General features: G+C 40.5%; 1 protein-coding gene across 1 annotated transcript in view; it reads left to right on the top strand.

Moving 5' to 3' along the window:
- Positions 1 to 8,349: 8,349 nt before the first annotated feature.
- LOC124170993 (trypsin-1) overlaps positions 8,350 to 18,499 on the top strand; it is a 29,996-nt gene continuing 19,846 nt past the window's right edge. Inside the window, exon 1 of the mRNA XM_046550105.1 lies at positions 8,350 to 8,468. Within this exon, the coding sequence (XP_046406061.1) occupies positions 8,391 to 8,468 (78 nt within the window). The 5' untranslated portion in view covers positions 8,350 to 8,390. The remainder of the gene's footprint in view (positions 8,469 to 18,499) is intronic.

The following is an 18,499-nucleotide window of genomic DNA, read 5'->3' as shown; positions in this document are numbered from 1 at the left end:
ATGGTTTTGCTCCTATCTAAAATATCGTCAACAAGCAGTTAAGGACGCGAATGGGAATACTTCGCAATGGAATTCAACCAAGGTTCATTGCGGGGTCACCCAAGGGTCAGTTCTTGGTCATCTCCTATTTTCCCTGTATGTCCTTGGTCTGCCCAAGTGTATTATAAACTGTAAATACTTCTTATGTACTGACGACCTACATATTTATCCTCTCTGCCATTTACATGAGCTGAATGATGCAATATCTAAAGTCAATCAGGACGTTCAAGCCATCAATTCATGGGCTGTAGACAATAACTTTGCGCTTTGTCCCAGAAAAACAAAGTCTATGTTATTCGGCACCTCAAACCTACTCAATAATGTTGGCCTTGATGTTTTGCCAAAGATTATTGTTGGTGATGCTGTAATATCATATGCAACCTCCGTTCAAAATCTTGGGGTCATATTGATGCATAATTTGTATTGGCAAAACCATGTTCAAGCCATTAGCAATTAGGTTTTGGAATTATAATCTTGAACTAAAGAAAAACTCCAAATCACTTATGTCTTTCAATAAAATATACTGTTCAATATAATGCTATTAGAAGAAAAATATAATTTTACCAATATGCTTGTATTTTCTGTCACCATTAGTATACCATTTATTCCATGTATCCAATTTTTTCTGTGTACTCGATCTCTGTTATTAATGTATACCTTTGCATGTTCTTAGTGGACCAAAGGTCCAAGAAGAATAAACATTTCTTCAACTTTTATCTTTATCCTTCGGCCACCAAAACATATAAAGCTTCCAAAAATTGCGTGGTGGTCAAAGTAAAGGAACACGCCCCAAACCTACCATATAATTAGTAATTTTTCTGAGCATACAGATATGTCTCTTGTTGAAATTTTCCTGTATCCCAAGAAGGAAAATTTCGTGTCAGGAACAAACTTTTGATGAGTGATATACAATAGAATATAGACACCCACGAGCCCCGCATTACAGATGTGGTTGGATGGTACTAACTTTTTTAACGACTAAATTTATTGAATTAATAACAATAAATAATTATACTTTTATGACCGAATGGATAGCATGCATTACTTCAACTTTTAAATGATTTTTGAGCAATCATACCAAAATATTTCTATTTTGAAATCGTATGACCTCACCTTCTGATTCACCACCAGTGACGTAAGAAGAACACCAAGGCCGCCTCATTTTCACTACCTAAGCACAATAGAGAACCTACTGGGATTTATGAGAAAGGAAAAGCAACCGAGGGGCGCCATAGTCGTGGAGGAGCAAGAGGCGCTTGACCACGACTTGTGGAATTCATTTCGATGACGGCCTCATAGAAGAGGAAAATTAGTTTCATCTATGCCTAAACGTCCGAAGAAAGTTGTAGAGGTAGCGAGTGACGCTACTTAACATTTAAAAAAAATTGTAAAATATATAGTTTTACTTATTAAGCACCCATTTTACCCCGAAAAAAATACATCACAGAAAAATCAAGAGTGAGACTGATTAACAAGTGTGAGGACATGGGTGCCATCCATTTCAGTCGTAAGTGTATAATTATTAATAGTGGTCGGATTATTTTGGGCGACAGAGTTTATACATCCAATTAATTTCCACTTGGTCCTTAGAGCTAATTGTGCTTCGCACTCAACTGAAAGGAAAGCGTTGGTGCTTTTAATCGCGTAACTTCCCACATCTTTTCGTGATCAAGTTCTATAAGTTTCAATAATAATATGATTATCGATTGAGTTACAACTATTTCTTAAGAATCAATGTATTTCAATCAATATTTCAATAAAGACTAAATCTAATTCCCCAGGTCACGAAAATATTTCATTTATGTTTTTTCACAATGCCACTCAAGTCCTAAAACCAATAATCCTCGAAATCTTTAATTATTTCTTATCTGACGCCTAATTTCCAGCTGCCTGAAAAAGGACTTATCACGCTCATAAGAAAGGTTAAAAAGCCCGAAAATCAATCCGATTTCAGACCCGTTTCAATTCTCTGCGCGCTCTCTTAAACATTATAATAATAAATAAAGGTGCCTTTACTCGGGCGAGGTCGCGAAGTCCCCTCTTCCACCTAACCCCTCGTTAGCGTCAATGCAAACATATTTAAAACGGTAAGTAAACGTTCACAATACAAAAAGAGATATGCCAGAGAGGATTGTGCACTCACAAATCACTGATTTTCTTGCATCTTCTCATCAACTTTTCAATCTGACTTCTGCGAGGGTTTCAGCACACACGCTGTCTTGCTTAAAGTCGTTTATGATATGCGTCTCGCCACAAAAATTGGTACCATTATTGCCCAATTGGATTTTAGCAAGGCCTTTGACCGTGTGAACTTGCGTATGAGAACTAGGAAACGACACAGTTCTCATACGCAAGTTAAAATCCCTCAATTTATCCAGCTCCTCCTGAAACTAGTTTAATTCTTACTTGACGGCTAAAACACAAGCCGTCAAGGGCTCTAGAGAGCAGTGGCGCAGCGAGGGGGGGTTTTGGGGGATAAAACCCCCCCCAGAGCTCAGAGAAATTTTTAAGTTTAATCATTTTACTTCATTGGATTACTATTACTAGCATAGTGTTAGAATTAATCAAACATCCCTCAGAAAGCCGAAAAACTCGCCATTTTGAACCATTATTCTTAAAAATTTCTCGAGGAGTGACCTCGCAACTCCTGCTTACCCTGACGGGTATACAATACCCCCATATCCCCAAGTATTAGTTGCGCCTAAAACCCCCCTGGGCTTAATTCTTCGCTGCGCCCCTGCTGGAGAGGAGTTGTTCCCATGGCTCCCAGTTTCATGCGGCGTTCCGCAAGGATCCGTCCTTGGACCTCTTCTCTTTTCATTGTATACCATGGAAGTGGCTGATAGCATTAGTCACGCCAACTATATGCTCTATGCAGATGATCTGCAAATTTATATTCACTGTTCTCCTCATGACTTTATAGTTTTTCGTTGAAATAATTAACAATGATATTTGCTCCATCACCCATTGGGCAATTAGCATTTGCTTACATCAAAACCCCCTAAAAACTCAAGCAATCATTTTCGGAAATTCAAGACTTCTGATTAGCATCGATCATGATAGTCTTCCGCCTATTCGCGTTCACACGAGCAATATTAAATGAAAAAACTGTTCGATGCATTGGCATCACTCTTTCCACTAACTTAAAATGGGAACAGCATGTATTGGAAATGTGCAACAATGGAAATAAAATTCTCTATTTATGGAAGCTTTAAAAGAAAAATTTACCTGTTTAACACAAAAATTTCACATCTTAACACATTGCTAGTGTAGAACGATTTGGAAAATGTTCTTGAAATACATATCCAGCGATTAATTAACAGTTGCATTAGATTTACATTCGATCCTCGCAGGGATGTTCATGTTTTTGAGTACTTTGTTGCCTTGTAGCTCTTGGCTCCCGAAGGCAGCACTTCATGGGATTTTTTCAGTACTCCCTCTTTTAAACCCATATTCTTGAACACCTCTACAACCTATTCACCCTCATAACTACTGTTTCCGTCCGAAGAACCCGGCCAGACCGAAGACTTCCCCACATTCTAACCAGTTACTAAATTCGCTCCTGATTATAGCCTCCAAATTTAGAATTCATCACCCCGCTCAGTAAAATTCTCCTCCACCCCGGAATGTTTTAAGAGGGATATGAATATTTAAAACATTGGCACTATTTTTTAAAATGTAATAATCACTGTCCAGATTACTTTGATTTTTCTTAATATCTCTATTCAATTACTCTTGTATTTATGTTAAGTTTACTTCATAACTAATATATTCTAAGCGGAATGTATCTGCAATTAGGTTTCTTGCTATTAAGGGATTTCCCAGAGCATAAATAAAACAATTACTTCATACTAATATCTTGGTATTCTTTTTGTTGATTATCAGCTGATATCTGGCCATTGTCCTTCCCATATTTGTCAAAATCTTCTTCAAATCTTCTTCCTTCTCTGTTTCGGCTATGACTACTATGTCGTCAGCAAATCGCAGGATATTATTTTTTCTCCGTGGATACAGACACCCAAAACAGTTTCCTTGATTCCATTGATGGCTTTCTTGATGTAAACATTAAAAATTACGGGGGACAATGCACACCCATGTCTCACTCCTTTTCCTATTCTTACTCCTGAACAGTTGGGTCCACATTTTATTACAGGTACTAGGTTTTTAAATAAACTGTGAACGATTGCACGATCATATGAGAGCACTCCGGTTTCTTTTGGAATTCTAAGCATTGGATTCCATCCCACGTTATCAAATGCCTTTTCTTATTCGAAAAATCCGATGAATGTCGGTTTGTTTATCTCCAGTCTTTTTTCTATGAGCAGCCTGAGAGCCAAAATTGCTTCTCTGTGACCTTGCTTTTCCTAAATCCTCATCCAGGAATTCTTCGTTCCATTCTCCTGTAAATTATTCTTGTGGTTATCTTCGACACGTTTCACCAGGCCAGGTCCTAAAAATCTTCACACATCTCCTCTCTCTTCTATTTGGGTATAGGAATGATGATGTTCTTCTCGAAGTCACTAGGTAAATCCCTTATTCAGTACATATCGCAGATATTTATATACAGTTGAGTGGAGACTTTTTCTCCTGCGTTTTTAATTATCTCTGTTGGAATGTCATCTATTCGTGGGGCCTTATTCTTTCGAAGGTCTCTCGCTGCATAGTCAAATTCCGATCTTGAGATTCCGGCTCCCATGTCCTCTTTTTCCACTTCACTTTCCTCTTCAATAATTTTCGAGGTGAATTTGCTTGTTGTATAACTCCCCCAGATATTCTTTCCACATCTTGGATTTGTTTTCATTATCAATCAAAAAATTTCCATTCTTGCCCGGTATGGTTTTACATTTTGTACTCCGTTCCTTGAAATGGTTCCTCACTATCCCATAAGCCGCTTCCACTTTGCCTTGTACGAGGTTATTTTGCACGTCCTCGCATATGTTCATCATCCACGCTTCTCTAACTTACCTCGCTTTGCGGCAAATCTCGTTCTATATTCTCTTGTAGAAAGCCTGTCCTACCTCAGTATTCACATTCTTATACTTCCTCCATCCTTTAATGAGGTCTCGGACTTCATCCGTTATCCATGGTTTTTTATTAACAATTTTTCCCCTCCCTAGAACTTCTCTAGCGGCCTCCTGAAGCCCTCTTTTGATATTTTTCAGCTACCCTCTACTGATTTCTGTCTGATCTAATCCTTTCTAGCAATCCACTACTTCTTGAAAAGCCTGTTGATTTTTTTGACTCCCTTAGTTTCTCTAATTGCTACGCGTTCTTCGCTGATTTCCTTAATTTCTTGAATTTCAGATGGTATTTCGTCACCACTTGATTATGATCACTGTCAATCTTCAGCTATTATAACCATATATCTTTCACTCCGAAGCAGAAAGCATCATGCTAGAATCTGCTATCTTTAGGTCCGATAGAAGCGATAAATAATATCGATATTCTGCCAAACGGACAGGTAGAGGGATCCCTTTCCCCCCAACTAATAATGGGCTTTAATAAGTGGATCTTAGTATTCAAATATCTCCACCTCGTAACTAGTTTTCTTTTATTGCTAACGGATTGCGTCCTAACACCCCCTGCCACACGCCTATGTGGACGGCTTGCGGATTAGTACGTAAGTGATAAAAGACAAGAAAAACGACTTGCCGTGGGGGATTATGCGTTTTCTAAACCCTGACTCTTAGCACCACGAAGGGTCTCCTGATCACATGCCATTGACGTGGAATTAAAGAGAGTCCTTCCGGAGGTCAAGCACACCGCGGAGTGGCCCGGGAAGATTGGCGTGCTCCGGCCGTTTCTGCCCCATGCGACCCAAAAACAAGAGACGCACGATATGCGAACCGGTGTGGGAAGTGCTCCGCTCTTTACGGATGGAACCTTCTGGAGGGAAAGTGTTGTTTGGGGGGCAATCATTTTCCTTAAAGGCCACGCAGCGGAGAGATGCCTCCACCAAATGCTGCTCTCCCATTTCCTCGCCCTGCATTCGATACGAACGCCCAGTTAAGGAAAAAATGCGCTCAAGACCAACGCACAAGCCAACGGATCTGGTGACGGTTTTTTTTCATTTAATGGCCAGCAATCACTAGACTAACGAGCCAACGAACGACTACATTACAAGGATGCCATATTTGCTATTTTATAGGAGCTTATCATTGATACTGGCACGAGAAACTATATTTATAACCCCATAGAATTCGAAAATTTGCTCTTTGAATCGTACTTTCAAGACTGACAGCCACGTAAAATAGCCTTACTGAGTTATATTTTCTGGAAATTGCATCTGAAAATCCACATTTTTACACAGGCTTTGATAGCGATGGCGATACGTCAGAGGATACGAAAAATGTTCATTAATGCTATAATATAGAGTATGCCGTTATTATAGCAGATTAAATGTTCGTTATACCTTAAGAATAATAAGAAAACGTAGGGGTCGTCACGTAGATACTTTTTCAGTTTTGTCAATGGAATGCTCTCATTGAAGTCTGTTTCATAAAATTGACTCGATGGTCAGCTCAAAAAAAAAAAGAATTGAAAAATGTTCAGAGTACAAATATATAGAAGGATTGCATAATCCACCTTCTCACAAGCCTCAATTGTTTTCTTTACATCTATGAAAGTCGCTTTTAACGTCAAAACGTTTTGACCTATACTCTGCTTCGGATAAATTTTTATCGGGAATTTAAAATTCATTCAACGGATTCTAACGTGAAATTGAACCTGCGTCCAATAAATGCACATAATGAATCTTATATGCAGATGCGGAGGAAGGCATCGCTCGAAAGAACACTTGCCACTCGCTGTGGAAAACGTTTCGTAGCGCCTATTTCGAGCAATTTACATTTCTTTGAGGGTTTAATTCATAGCTCATTTGATAAATAAAATAGAAATAGATAACACGATGGTCCTTCTACAAGTCATTGTATTTATTCAGCCCTTTGTGAGTGCATTAAAAATATCCAAATGCTGTAGCTCAGAAATGTAAAGTTACGGGCTTAATGTTTGGCTATCCCACCGAATAGGGTCCAGGTCTGTGGCTAATCCTTCCCATTTGAAGATCGAGGGAGTGTGGCGACCTAGTGAGCAGAGCACCTGGCTTCTGCTCAAAGACTCCCGGGTTCGAATTGCCTATGGACACAAAAACCACTTTGCTCGTAGTCAGAGAAAACATTTCATCCCAAACCCATCATAATCGCAAGCGTGTGACTGGGTTTAAGGCAAGCTCTGCCCCCATCTACCAAAACCAACCTTCGTATTGATTGCTGAGTGTGAGAGTGACGAAGGCCGTATCAGAAATCATTCGCTTCGAATGATGATGATGGTGATCATCACTGGGAATGAAAAAAAGGACACCGCGGTGCTCTCTGACCCCCCACAAATCCATGATAAGCCTCATCACTCGAAACTCCCGCAATTGATTTGTCTAAGCTCTACACTCCATTCTGAATTCCACTTCACTTAACACCCACAAATCTTTTCACTCTGACTTACTCATCTTGGATATATTTCATTAGCTGTTTATGTACAACTTCCATAACTGTTTTCCGTTCTTTTCATCTACTAGTTTTTCGATAAGTGCTAGGGTGGCAACACGTCTCCATGTAGCTTTTCAATAATCACTCCAGCCTGTCTTCTATCCTGCATTGAATTTTCTTCCTCAGTTCGAAATAGAAATAATATTTCGCTGCATCAGGTTGGAGGGGGGAGGGGGAGGCACCGGTATTACCTCCGTTGAGAAAGGTATGTTTGCGCTGTCTTAAGATTAAGCACACAGTTGTTCAAGGTTGAATTTCAAAGCCTTATCTCGAAGATAATTGCAAACAAAAATTACAGAATTAATGATATTTATATAGAAATGATGGATTGAATATTAGATGCACTTTTTCTGCTTAAGTTGGAAATGCTAATAAAATACTGCTGTTTCGGCTTGTACGGTATACTGGGTTGCGCTATTTGCTTCATGGCGTAATACGTTATGCATACGCTGTCTAGGAATTCCGCACACTTAGCGAAGATGCTGTTTTGCCCAGAAATATCCATCCAAGATAATGGCAAACGCCCTCCCGAGCGAATGAAATCTCCGCACAAATGATGCCGCAATTATTAGAAGTGCTGTGTTTGGTGACGGATCCCGGGCGCCGATGGAAGTGGCATGTGGACCCCTTCCGCCTCCGGCCTACTCTCCTTCCTGGGTCATCAGCCGCCCCTCCCGAAATTGCCCCCCCCCCCCCCACACCCCCGGCCCCCTCCGTCCGAGAGCGCGGTGTGGGCAGCTGCGCCCGCCACTCTGCGGCCGATCGCAGGCGGCGACGGGTCAGCTGTCAGTGCGGGGGGTCTACCGAGACATGCTGCCTCTTCGGACGGTGGTGGTGGCAGTGCTGGTGCTGCTGGCGGCGGCCAGCCCCGCGGTCCACGGCGCCACGGTGAGTGCGAGTGGGAGGGCGGGGATCGCAACCCGGCAGGGGCGGACGGATTGGAAGCTATCGCACCGCGGCTTCAACTCCGGCGAGACTAACCGACGGGCGATCTATGGACGGGGAGAGGGGTGGGTTGTGTTTTCAAGTGCTGGTGTCTGTCCTTGAAGGCTTTTGGGGATCGCGTTGACATTGCGTGGAGTGAAAGCATCGCGGATGGAGCTGCGATAGGCCCCCAGTTTGCAAAACCCATGCCCAGGTGACCAGACCAGGAGGGGGGAAGGTTCCTCTGCGGATTGGCGGTGCCCTTGGTGGAGGGCGGGGTTCGTGCCCCGGAGGTGGTGGGAAACCTTCCTGAGGACGGATTGGAACTCGCATAGGCTTGCACTAAATAAGAGTGAGCTGGTGTGGTTGGCGCAGGACCGAGATGGGATCCCCTACTTATGACGCATTTGCGCCTCACGCTGCACCATAGACCATCGAATTAGGAAAACTTTTACCGGACGACCAAAGGAGTAAAGGAAAGTGGACTTCAAGGCTTTATCTTGTGGGAGTACTATAGCATACAAATATACGAGACTGGCAGTTTGCCACAATTATTATTTCCGACTAGTTTCGATCGGTTCTTATCATCATCCATGTCGATAAAACGAGACTCGACGGATATGAACAGTATGGAGACCGGTTGGATATCGAAATATTTTTGTGGATGACGACCAACACCTCACATGAATAAGATTAAAGAAGGGTGAGAGATGATGTGTTTAAAAGGGATATAAACGATCGCGGCGTCATGATGTGCACTGAGATCGCTCCAACGAAACCTAATTTCCTATCGATGTGGCCGCGGACTGGAACCCTGTGAAAGAGAACGTACAAAAGCGTCCAATGGTGATTGCAATGAGCCAGTTTCGTAATTACACTGTAGAGCGTAGGATGAGCGTCAGCGAAGCTCCTCGCATCTGAGCCATTGAGGCTCTCAAATACCAACAAATCCCATCTCGAGGTGCGTCTGGGATCTCGGCATAAGCATCTCACTCGGCATGTACGATTGGTTTGGCCCAAAGCGGTCATCTGCCGACATTCCATTGGTTCCGGAGCATTCGACTTTTCCTAAAAGGCGGTGAACCTCGTCTCTGGCGGAATTCTTCCTCCACTCGTCATTAGCTTATCTAAAATAAGTCGGACTTGGGCTAGAAAATGCGGCTTAAACGATTCAATGATACATCTTGCCTGCCTTGAATTTATTATCTTAAATACGTAAATATATTGCAATATAATACGAAGAGCACAATAAGGGATTTTTTATCATTAAAAATAAGATGTGAAGAGGATGAATGAAAAAACATCTTAATTTTCAACTATAGAGGCCAAGAATGAGACTGAACAGTGCATTGTTGAAAATGGGAAGCAAGTATTGATAGTTGCATGAATGCGCGCGCGATTGTATGGCAAAATGAAATAATTGATTTTCAAAAGTTTAAAAATTTCGAGGAAGAATCCCAGCATGCAGTAAAAATTATCTTCTGAGTATGGTACGAAGGACCGATTTTTTATTCATGCTTCTCTTTCGGTGATAAAATAAAGAAAACGGTTTGGTGATAAAATTGCGCTCTGACGGTGGTTTTACGGGTTTCCCACCTCCTTAGGGCAAATGCCGGGCCAATACCGCTCCCGTACCAGTGACAAATCCCCAGTAACGCTGAAGAGGCGCAAGCCTAGACCAGCTTCACGAGCTGTTGTTTTGTTGTTATTGTTGTTTCAAATTTTATGTAAATGTTTGCTCGTGAAATAAACGATTTTTGAACTTGAACTTGATAAAATTGCGCTCATTCGGAAACCGGAGTTCCGTCATGCTCCGCCCGCGTTTTCGAGGAGACAGCGGACCCCCAGCCGTCAGTCGCAAACAATCGCCGCTCTTGGCCCAATTCCCGCGCGAAAACAAAATCGCGCTAAGCGGGCAGTGCGTCTCCCGACGAGAAAGCCTCGCCTCGCTTCGGATCCACGGCTCGGGAGCAGCAGCATTCCACGACGGCTCCTCTCCAAAGATGACTTTCTAATCCGGCCACTTCCTCCTTCCTCGCTCCACGTGATCACACTCTCTCCCTCCCGTCCGTTTGCAACCTCATTCGTGCAGTTTCTCCCTCGGCCTCCGATCCGAAGTTTTATTCGACCACAACCTCGTGATTTCACCCCGCCATGCAAATCGTCTTTTTTCGCATTTCCACGTAATTCTTAACGAAGACATGAATACATGCTGTGGAACATTATAATAAGGTATTATAAGAAAAGTTATCGAATTCGTCAACTCGTGAAACTAGTTTCGCCGCTCACTACATCACCTTCAAGCTCCGGAATAATTAACTTAACCCGTCAACGCCGTCATGCGTACCCAGTACGCGCCCTTTAAATTTCGTATGCCGCCGTCATGCGTACCCAGTACGCTTCCTGGCCTACTGTATAAAATATTTTTTCTCCACCAGATATTGCATATTAAATTAAAACTAATTACTCTATCATTTGAAGAAATGTTTTTCCTCTCCAATAAAATATTCATAACGGCTTTATGCCTTCAAGATCTTTTGAAAATGCTTCGATAAAATTCCGTTTTAAACCAGCGCGTGGACGACTGCGGTCCTAAAACTCAACGCCTTCCTTCAACTGTTCTATCATGAAAAAATCCGCCCATTCTGCTCGAGAGACGTCAAGAAGGGTCAGCTACTTTAGCTTGAGATATGGTATCTTCTAAGCTGAATGCCTTCTCTCCGTCTTCTCCTTGTTTGTCGTCACCTCGAGCCCCAAGTGTGTTTGGCCCGCCTCGTTAGTCCTTAGCGTCCTAGGCGAAGGGGCCATGTGCTTCGCTCTGCATTTATTTTTTTATATTTTTTTTCTGGACAGTAATCAACGAAGATAAGATTCCATCTAAACAGTCAGCATATACCAGGGCCCCTTCGTGATATTTTCTCGTCTCGAGGGAGCTTCTAAACCACGAGCTTCAGTCCTAGAGGTGGGATTTTCGGTTCATTTCCGTGATTCGATTCATTCGGTTCTATTCATGTGAATGAACTGTTCTTTCATGTCGTTCATAAAGAATCACATGAACCAAATGAACACCGCGGACCGAATGAACAACGTGAACTAAATGAACTCTGCGAACCGAATGAACAACGTGAACAAAATGAACTCTGCGAACTAAATGAAAAACGTGAACTAAAGGAACTCTGCGAGCTAAACGAACAATGTGAATCAAATGATTGCAATGAAGCGAAATAATCCAGAGTTAACCGAAAACATTGAAGGCTGTACGCATGAACTTACATAATTATGTATGTAATTATTAGTAAGAATATCTTCATGAGTATATGCATATAAAAATTTAAGGTAATAATCGAGAAATACGACTAAACATGTTTCCTTCGTATTCGGTGATTCATTATTAAATTAGATTCTATTAATTGGCGTTACACCATAAAGAAATTTTCCCTAAAACAGACAGACTTATCGGGAGCAAAGTGGTCATGAAATTATTCCGGGTAACTCACGCAACACCTCTGACAGCGGTGTTAGCAATATTGTTAGGCATCATGGCGCACGCGACCCCTACAACATACGGGTGAAACGGGATAACATTTGTCATATTAACTCTAGGAAAAAAGTGATTTTATGAAAAATTCAGCGACGAACCTTAAGCTGCTCAAAGAAAGAATTAAAGCCCGAGCCACCTGGCATTATGCGTCAGTCTCTCAGAGGGCTTTTAACCTTTTAGCATCAAAAGAGAATGATCATGATGCTACCGCAATGAAATCAATTATGCTACAAAAAATTAGTTAATGAAACCATAGTGACATTGAAAATAAAATAAATGTTTCACGAAGTAATTCAAGAAGAGGCAATTAAGATTTAACCTCTCAAGCGAGTATATATACGTCCTATAGATATTCCGTTCTTATACAAAACATTTAATAAGGAATATTGCTATTCTTGTCTCATTGAATTTAAGTAATTCCTATTTTTCAGTATATTCCTATTGATATGTTTTCTTATGTATCAACTGTCGGAGGATGAAGAACGTTAAGTTCCATAGGTTCCATATAATAAGCGAGTAATTCATGGAATATTCACTCTCAACCAGTGCAGTGCAGGTGGATTCAAGATTGTGACAAGAAGGGGGCTAGGTACCTGGGGTAACCTAGGTAACGTGGGGGGGATTGGGAGTAAACCTTCCCCGACAACTGAACAAAATTATTATTTTCTTTAACTCTAAATATAATGGTGTATTAAAAAACTCAAGATATAATGGTAATATTTAGAGGCTCTCTGGATCCGCCACTGCTCTTAAATGACTAGAAAGGCCTACTGTCATCCGCGGCTCGCGAAGTAATTCAAGACCTTTATACTTCTACTACTCCGACGATTGTTCAAATGATTCTTCGATTCTTACATGATTCTTCAATTCTTATGATTCTTCGGTTCTTAAACGAATCTGCGATTCTTAAATGATTCTTCGATTCTAAATGATTCTTCGATTCTAAATGATTCTTCGATTCTAAATGATTCTTCGATTCTAAATGATTCTTCGATTCTAAATGATTCTTCGATTCTAAATGATTCTTTGATTCTTCATGAACCACACGATTCTTTATGAACTCTTTGAACGAGGAGCGTATTTCGATTCATTCGGTTCATGCCAATGAACCGTTCAAAATGAACGATTCATTCATGAACGACACAGCTCTATTCAGTCCACTAGAGTCATTCATGCTGTGTGGAGTTCTTTCAGGCAGTGTGTTGAAATTCTCATCGGGTGTACTTCCTGTGAGTGGTATTTTTTTATAATCGGGGATCCTACGAAATTGGAATAGTATTGAAAGGCAAAATAGAGACTTGGAGGTCTGTTTGTGTGTTAGGTCATTGTAAATTCATTGGTGGGGTAAATTTCAAGGACCTGTTATTGCATTCGTAACTAATGGAAAGAAAACGCCATTACAAGTGGTGTGTGAAGTTATTTAGGAGACTATTGAATGCGGAAGTCCTAAATTCATATGTTGATCATAGGAAAAGCACGTATAAAAATTTGACTTATCATTTCGCGTGCCATTGGTCGAGGTAATATTTTTGAAATATCCAACGTCATACGAACTGTTTGGACATGGCCGTCACTCATTACACAATTTAGTACCAAGACTCACAGAAATACATTTCCTAAAGACAATTCCTGCAGCTGGGAAGAAATCAAAGTCTCAAAGGAGGTGTGCAGTTGGTGCCTAATATGGGAAATGAAGAGACTGCGTGTACCGGTGTGAAAAATGTGCAGTGGGATTATGTTTGGATTGCTTCAAATCAAGTCACACAAAGCAGATTTTCTAAGGTAAAATCATATGAATATTAAAATAGTGACGTTTGAAACATTTTCACGTGATTACCTAAATGAAAGGATACGGTAATAATGGAACAAAGTCAGAGAAGTAGGCGTAGTGGTAAATTTTCAAGTAGGCGAAACCGGTAATCCTATCGAAAGTATCCAATCTGTTATGACATTTCCAACCCCAAATAACTAAATTACATCATGTAATTGCATTTTTTAAATGCATGGAATGTTAGAGATCTCGTAGCTTATTCGAAACCAAATTAAAATCTTTCGAAATTGAAAATTTATTCATTATTTCATAAAAGGAGATACATAAAACAATAAATATTTTTTCAAATCACTGGAAAAATTATTATATAGTAGCGCATTATATTACGCAAGTTTACTAAAATTTTCAATGATACTGATCGTATATTATGAAAGATATAAATTATTGAATGATACTATGCCAAAAAAGGCGAAGTCATTTAAATCTCATCCGGCCGCTGAGATGGGATTTAATTAAATGCCCGCCGCGCTTGAGGGGTTAAGGAATTGATTCAACCTTGAAGGGAGTGTTTGAGAAGTGATGAAGATTTCTAAAACGAATCGCAGAGAGCGATGCAATGTGAATTACAGTCCAGCTTGCCGAAAACAAGTTTTAGATTAAATATCGGGAGATAGCCGCTAGAAAGATGAATCATGAGAAAGCCATCTGAAGATGACGGTAATTGCGTCACACTGGTACCAGTACTGGAAAACGGGACAATAAGCGTCGAAAATATGCGCACAGATTAATTGAAGCGGACGTACACGATACACATTTTAACAATTCCTAAATTGAAGCTAATATTACAAAAATTAAGATTACAAAACGGCACAAGTCAACTCGACAGAGACTTGGAATCAAGTTTTTTATATCTTTGAGGCTACTGGGGCTGTTGCATCGATTTTTTAGAAAATTAGATATAGCATATTACAGCATATCTATTTACATGGAAAATTTGAATTGATTATATCCTCAGCCTAGACGAGGAACAGAAAAGTGGTTTTCGTCAAACGTTTTTTGAATGGACTGTTTTGAAATCCACGGATCCTATCATTATATCACTTCCTTACAAACAGCCATTTCTCTACTCACGGAATAGTTACCTAGGCTCACTTATCTCGGAGCCCATGAAGTTTGGAGATATACCCATCGGGGACCAGCAAGCAAGGCCATCGCTCGCCATTGCTAGTTTCCCATCTTCTAATATTATCTACCTAGCCCTCAGTCTCGTGATCACTCCCACTTGATACGAGTAAATTCGACAAATATCGACAAGCTTGGAATATCTTTTAATTTTAAACTATCGATTACATTATTTTTCACATGGCCTTTTCCCTACTTTCTGATGTTAACCTTGCAAATCATCGTTGCCTCAGCAGGCTAGCGTCATCAAATTTCCACAAACATGGGAAAAAACAACCGCGAAAGTTTTCACGAACTTGAAAAGTCCTGGTATAATACCAGGAGTTCGCTTTTCCTGGGAATCTAAAAAGAAAAGCTTTGGCCGCTAAAATTTCTTTCGTGAATGAGGTGAGCCAACATGATGTGCGAGATTTAAATCTGGGCTAGAGCTCACAATCAATATAACTTCTTAAGTGAAACACGAAGTATCGTGTCCATGTATATGGGAAAAAACAACCGCAAAATTTTTCACGAACTTGAAAAGTCCTGGTATGATACCAGGAGTTCGCTTTTCCTGGGAATCTAAAAAGAAAAGCTTTGGTGGCTAAAATTTATTTCACGAATAAGGGGGGGGGGGCGACAGGATATGCCAGATTTAAATCTGAGCTACAGTTTACGATCAATATAACTTCTTAAGTGAAATACGAAGTATCGTGCTTAAGTCATGGAACATAATCAGCATTTGAAATCATTAAATGAGAGAACATAATCTAAAGAAAAAGCCAAAATAGTCATATCTTCTGCTGGAAATCGTAATTGCGTGAAGTGAGAAATTACCATTCACAAGACTAAGTATCATTTTTATATGAGTTGCCTTTCACTTCATCCTCACAAACGTTTTTCCTAACCCTGCCCAATCATTTGTCTTCATCTGAAGCCTTTTTTTACCTTCCATAACAATTTTTTTAAATAATTTCATTCTGAGTCTTTTTTGCAGTAAGGTTCCTTTGCATTGATTAGAAATGATTTGCAATCGTTTCATTACTCATCATTAAACAATATGAAAATGACTAAGTCCTCCAATAATTCATGTGCAATTAAACACATAATTATACCACTGTAGTGCGTCCGGTTACCAGTTGTAGCGATGATCTTAGACCTTACTATACGTAGTCCAGTGACCACGGATTATTTTCCCCAAAACGGCGCATGAAGGTTTAATTATCCCTTATATTTGAAAGACAGCTGATTAGCTGATTTTTATTCTGTAATGTATTTATTTAATTTGTAATCGTAGATGGGGATAGTGTATTTCGATTCATTAGGTAATGGATAAACGCACAGTAGTCTGAAACATTGCGGAAGTCGTATGGACTAACGTGCACATGGACGACATACTTTTACTTGATCGGCACACAAACAGTACAGTTCAAAGTTTACTTTAGCAAGCATTGATTTTCATTTGTGTTAAGAAAATAGTAATACCACAATATGAAATCATTGCCTAGGGGTATTCAGGTCGTCGGAAAGTTCTCCTGAGACACAAATCAGAGTGCTACGATTAAAAAAATACGGACCAAAGGTAAAAACTGGTTTCCCATTAAATGTACCGGAATGCGATTGTAAAAGTTAACAGCCGAGTTTCACCCAATTCAGTAAAATTTGCCCACCGATTAAGATACAAAATAGATACTTCATCAACCTACACAAACTATTAAATCCAAAACGAAGGTAATGCATGCCATTTCATGCAACTAATGCGCCACATAAAATGAATTAACAGCAAATAGTTGAGTAGGGCTTTATCTCTTACAAGTTCTGAAAGCAATTACAACTCCAGTATTTAGCCATTTTCCACAGAAAAACTCGAACTTGGGTCATTGCTCTATAGATAAATCCCAAACAAATCTTCGTATCGTAACAATATCTACAATCATTCATCCATACTACGGTCATCCCAAGATTGACATATTGTAGCCATCCATTACTCACGAGCTACTTTCTTTAATTCCCTCACGCTCCTCTTCTCCTGTTCTTCCGACGTTCCCACTACCCTGAATGATGGATATTCACACGCCAGTTGCTTAGTCTGGGGCGAGCTCTATCCTCATATATCAAAACCAGCCATACGGTTGAATCACTGAGTGAGTGACTTCTTTGCGTCCTACTTTATCTGCCCCCAGTACTTAATTGTCAGCCTTTCTCGTGGCAATTTCCCTGCAATATAATTCTCACAATGCCACTGTGTCTTATGACATCCCATACCCTTCCAACGGATCCTACCTTGGCTTATGGTTCCATTGCTCCCCTCCCCCTACACCTCGGTACACCCATCCAAGTCTCACCGCGTCATTCCTTTTGATTTGTAGTGCCCACGGACACCAGCACGTCTCGACAGCCTCTTCCACTTTTGACCAGCTTTTTCAATGGTCCACGTATCTGATTAGAAGAATGGCACTATCTACGCCAATGTTTTCACTCACTGTCTCCGACAGCATAGTCTGCTGAGTCATTGCGATCGCTTTTTCGGATGCAGTGGCGTCACTAGGGAATTTTCGTGGCCTTGGCCGCCAAACAAAGCCGCGAGCACCATCTTCGGAGGCGAGGAAAGTTATCGTGGCATTCATATGATCTCTTTCATTTGAAAAAAAAATACCATCGCGAGTGAGTGCGTAACATACGTAATTTCATAGGTAAAATTCCGATGAAGGTCCTAAAAAACATGATGGTTCTATTTCTTTCTTCTCTCATTTATCGTCACTCAACTGAATGTAACGTCACTCAACGGATAGAAGGCTGAAACAGTCTGATATTTTTACCAAGCCGGCACATAATGGAACTTAAGTGCTCAGAAAACTGAGGTTTTCAGATAAAGCATAATATACGTTCAAAGTCATCGAAAGTGGCAGTGTAACTGAACAGCAACCCTATTCTCGAAATAATAACAACAATTTAAACCACGAACACACACCATAAATGGAGGCTGTAAAAACCAAAGTGTCAACCTCAGCCTTGCATTTTACTCAATACGATCATAAGAGCGAAATCAGCTGGTACGAAAAGGAAAGGTACAGCGAACAAAATTTTTTTTCCTCGCTCAGACATTTCCTAATATTTTTCAAATGAAAAAATGTGACAGTTACCGCCTTCTTTTCATGAGTTGGTGGCGTTCTTGAAGTTTTGCCCGAATCACTCGTTCAGAGAGAACCACTCGTTATGGGGAAAGATCGCTCACAAGAAATACGTGAGGACGAGGATTAGAGGAGAAGCGGCAACTCGTACGGAAGCAGCTTATGATGCCATTGACACATCGGCGAAAGGGTTAAAGAGATGACGTTTTGTCACCGCGAGTAGCTAGAGATTTTTGCGATGGACTGAAAAACATATATCTCTCCATTTTTCAAACTCTGTCCCAATAAGCAATGAAAAAACATTGATGAACGAGCCCATCCTTATGTGAGGTTGTGACCCATTTTTTGCCGACTCTGTAACTATCTGGTAACAAGTTGTGAAAATAAATCA

Source organism: Ischnura elegans, chromosome X, assembly GCF_921293095.1.
Source record: "Ischnura elegans chromosome X, ioIscEleg1.1, whole genome shotgun sequence".
Lineage (NCBI taxonomy): Eukaryota > Metazoa > Arthropoda > Insecta > Odonata > Coenagrionidae > Ischnura > Ischnura elegans.
Note: the sequence above shows the minus strand (reverse complement) of the source record. Positions and strands in the feature narration are given on the sequence as shown.